This window comes from Colias philodice, chromosome 8 (assembly GCF_061535455.1).
Source record: "Colias philodice isolate Cphi_HAF_F1 chromosome 8, ilColPhil1 Martin Lab GWU primary, whole genome shotgun sequence".
Lineage (NCBI taxonomy): Eukaryota > Metazoa > Arthropoda > Insecta > Lepidoptera > Pieridae > Colias > Colias philodice.
Window position 1 is genome coordinate 1,332,191 of NC_143093.1, and position 4,526 is coordinate 1,336,716.

At 39.5% G+C, this 4,526-nt stretch overlaps 1 protein-coding gene across 1 annotated transcript; it reads right to left on the reverse strand.

Moving 5' to 3' along the window:
* Positions 1-564: 564 nt before the first annotated feature.
* On the reverse strand, positions 565-3,477 carry LOC149486290 (uncharacterized). The gene is made up of 2 exons (XM_089697907.1): positions 2,070-3,477; positions 565-1,331 (listed from the first exon to the last, which is right to left on the reverse strand). Exons 1-2 carry the CDS (start codon positions 3,475-3,477, stop codon positions 565-567), a joined length of 2,175 nt encoding a protein of 724 aa, XP_089554033.1.
* Positions 3,478-4,526: the final 1,049 nt, after the last annotated feature.

The following is a 4,526-nucleotide window of genomic DNA, read 5'->3' on the forward strand; positions in this document are numbered from 1 at the left end:
GAAAATTACGTTAACACAAAATCGATGTTCGGAAATAGTGAGCAGCAAAAACAATGCACCACGTACCTTGGAGATGCTGCAGCACTCGATGAATTTGCGCCCAATCATCCGATGCGATACACGTGTTTCAATAGCCGCCGCGCGCGCACAGCAGAGGAGCGGCTCGATCGAATACGGAAGTACAAGTGTCGACCACAGATTAAGGTCTCGACTGTCGTGGTGCATGACAGTTGCAAAATAATTTGACAACCTTTGTTTGCATACTCTGTGCCAAACATCGATAATAGACACCACGATCAATTACACGGTAACGAAACATCCCGCCCACCAAAATGCCTATGGTATTTTCTGGTCAGACGATAAATAGAACATAATGGGAACGAGAACGATAAGAATGATCCGCATAATTATTGATGATACTTATTGATTACGATAAAAAACTAGTCACCTAACTAATTGATTCTGTATAACACGATAGATGTTACACAGACACGATATCTTATTGCTAACGATAACTTAATGTCTAGATACCTTACGATACTAAAGAAAGATAAACGATTTAAGCTAGTCCTCGATTGGTAGAGGGCATAACTTAACCAACGGTCTTTGAATTATATGATTTTTCGCTGTTTTAACTACTGCAATCCGAGCTACACCATCAGAACCGGGTAAAAGATCCACTACTCTGGCAAGAGACCATTGTAGTGGCGCACGATTTTCATCCTTAATTATCACCATTGAGCCTATCTGAAGCGGTTTAGAATCCTTAGTCCATTTGGCGCGTTGTGTTAGTGAATTAAGATACTCGTGTTTCCATTTGGACCAAAAACTCTGGTGAAATGATTGTAACAACTGCCACCGATGAAGCCGACTTATATTAACATTTGATAGATCTTCATCAGGGACAGCTGTCAAAGGCTCTAAGGTAAGGAAATGGCCTGGAGTTAAGACCGATAGATCATTTGGATCCGAACTGATTGGACAAAGCGGTCGCGAATTTAATACTGCTTCGATTTGCACGAAAAGCGTTGTAAGTTCTTCAAACGTAAGAACTTGATCACCAACTACACGAAGTAAATGAGATTTAGCCGCCTTGATTTGAATTTCCCATACACCACCGAAATGAGGAGCTGATGGAGGATTAAACTTAAATTCGATCTTTTCTAAATTAGAAGCTTGATGCATAAGAGACGATAATTGATTTCTTGCACCGATAAAGTTTGTTCCACAATCCGCGTGTATCACGTTACATCGACCACGGCGTGCCACAAAGCGTCGTAACGCAGCTATAAATGCGTCAGTGGACAGTGTAGACACCACCTCGAGGTGTACTGCTTTTGTTGTAAGACAAATAAAAAGACAAAGGTAAGCCTTTTCAATCTTAGCACCTCGATGTGGGCCTAATTTAATACGAAACGGTCCGCCGAAATCTACGCCTACTATAGAAAATGGTTTGACTTGATTAACACGGTATGACGGTAAATCACTCATAAACGGTTGTAATGGCTTTGGATTAGTTCGATAGCATTGTATACATTTGCTTAAACGATTGCGTACAGTACGTTTTGCCGATATGATCCAAAATTGTTGAAGAAGTAAGAAATGCGTAGTATTGATGCCCGGATGCAAGTAGTTACGATGAATGTTGTCGATAATTAAAAACGTTAATGGATGATCAGACGGTAGAAAGGCTGGATGCCTTTGTTCGTATTCTAAACCTGCGCGTGAAATTCTACCGCCCACCCTGAGAATACCTAATCGATCGATAAATGGATTGAGTTTTCGAAAAGGTTTCGATAAAGGTTTGTTCGATTTAAGACTAGCAATTTCGTTCGAAAAGACTTGACTCTGTACATGTTTAACGATTTTTAATAATGCGTTATGTCTCTCAACGTTATTAATGAAATTATTACGATTAGCTTGAGCTGGGTTTCTAGAATTATTGATAAAACGATATACAAATGCCAAAATGTTAACGATTGTTTGAAATGAGGAATAACGATTAAGTAAAGAGTAAATTATTGTTGGTTCGATTGGAGCTCTCTCTTCAGCGGAAAGAGCTACCTTACGTGGCTCCTTCTCCATAACGACCTTCTCATTTGATGTGACAACAGCTGTATCCGTAGGCCAAGTATAACTACTTTGGGTTAACCAGCACGGTCCCGCCCACCATAAGGCATTGTGCACAAGCTCACTCGGAAATAAACCTCGCGAACACAAATCATAATAAACATCACAATAAACATCAGACAGTAGTACTCGTTTTGCGAGTGGATAAGAATCTCCCTCATCTTCAGCAAGCTGTCGAAGAGTACGGCAAGCGAGAAACGGAGACGAAGCTAATCCATATGTGACTGTATTTAAACGATATTCTAAGAGGGGCTCATCAGGAGAACTCCTCCAGAAAATGCGTTGGTAATCACGATGTTCTTGCGCTACTACAATTTGTCTAAACATTTGACGAGCATCAGCCATGAAGACAACGTTGTGTTCCCTAAAGCGTAAAAGTAGATTTAAAATATTCGGTTGTAGCTTTGGGCCGATAAGTTGTGTGTCATTCAGTGACTTAGAATGTATATCCTTCGCAGAAGCGTCGAATACAACGCGGAGGCGTGTGGTCGCAGAGTCAGGGCGTAGAACGCAATGATGAGGTATGTAGTATTTTCCTGTGCCAACTTGTGCTACAGGAACGACTGTCATGTGACCATTTTCGATGTAATCAGACATAAAGTCGACATATTGCGATTTTAACAAAGCGTCACGTGACAATCTACGTTCGATAGCATAGAACCTACGCAAAGCAACTTCGCGAGAGCCCTCAAATGTAGGTTCTGAATTATTCTTAAATGGAATACGAACAATATAACGCCCAGATTCATCACGTGTGTGTTCTTCAACGAATTTACGTTCGCATAATAACTCATCTGGAGTTAGCATTGAAGTTTGCGGTACTGAATCTAATTCCCAAAAACGATGAACCAATGAATTTAAATCATTATCGATTACAGGCAAAGTCTGCAACAGACTACTACATGAAATATTAGTTTTACCTAGAAGTAGCCAACCAAAGATTGAATTAAACGCGGTAGGTTGGTTGACACCTCCCTTGATATGTTGATTAAGAACAGAGTCAGCGAATACATCAGCAGCAAGCAAAATGTCAATGGGACCAGGTATATCGAAACCAGGGTCCGCTAACGGCAACGATTTAATATGGGACCAACTTGATGAATTAAGTTGAGCGATAGGTTGATCGCCACATATTTTAGATATGACGTGCATATCCAAGTTAAATAGAATTCGACCGTTAGTGCCGATAGAACAAGTGACGTCACCAATAATAGGTGCATCCGCTTCCCCTATGCCACTAATTGCCGCGGTTGTTGAAGCCGGCGTTAAATTTAAAAGTTTTACTGCTGATTCTGTTATGAAATTGCTCTGACTGCCCGTATCAAACAGGGCACGAAACGATTGCATATTACCTGAAGCATCCTTAACCTGAACGATAGCTGTGGCTAACAGCACTGTATGATTCGAATGTGACCTTGACACCAGCGACGACCCGATTTGATTTGATTCGATCTTAGTGTTATGATCGCGATGGAGTAAGGTGTGATGTTTACGCTTACACATACGACACGAAAAAATAGATTTGCAATTTTTTAATTGATGTGATGGCTTCAGGCAATTAAAGCACCAATTGTTTTGAGTGGCAATAGCCATACGATCGTCAATCGATTTACTAATAAAATCTTGACAAGAAAAAATAGAATGCGACTTATGGCAATACGCGCAGCTACTTGAATAAACTTTAGACTTATCGTTCGAATTACATCTATTGTTCATAGCAACAAGTGCATTTGAATTGAAACGTTTCGTTGATTGATTTTGAGTAGTCGAAGGCTTTAAAGATTTGTTCACACCAGAAAAATGTGTATCTCGTAATAAGGCTTCGCATTTGGAACGCAAAAAACCCTTCAATTGATCATAAGACGGCAACTCCACGTTAGAATATTTCTCCTCAAAATCGCGGCGTAAGTTCTTGTCTAATTTTGATAAAATATGGTAAACTAAAATAAAATCCCAACGATCTATCGGTAACTCAATAGATTTTAAAATATTTAAATTTTCATCGAATAAGTCGAGTGACTTTTGAAACTCAGTTGCGTTGTTATGCATGAAGTTAGTGTTTAAAATATCTTGCCAACAAGTAAAAGCTAATGTTCGTTTACATTTATAGCGATTAATAAGAGCTTCATACGCGTCGCGATAATATTCGTGAGTCATAGGGAACGCCTTAACCACCGATAACGCATCCCCGCTAAGAGAAGAAATTAAATAATGAAACTTTTCCGTGTCCGAAATTGACGTTGAGTTATGAATTAAAGAATTAAACGTATCATAAAACACAGGCCACTGCTTGATATTGCCCGAAAAATGTGGCAATGTAATTTTAGGTAAACGGATATTCGATGAATTGATGTTCGAGTTAATCGAATTATTTGTATCATGTTTAGTTAAACTAA

Bases quoted from the DNA above. Each gene is read 5' to 3' on its own strand.
- LOC149486290 (XM_089697907.1), bottom strand. From the start codon at position 3,477: ATGCAATCGTTTCGTGCCCTGTTTGATACGGGCAGTCAGAGCAATTTC. The intron at 1,332-2,069 runs GTAAGGTAGCTC...CAACAAAAGCAG, and splicing joins CGTTATGGAGAAGGAGCCAC to TACACCTCGAGGTGGTGTCT.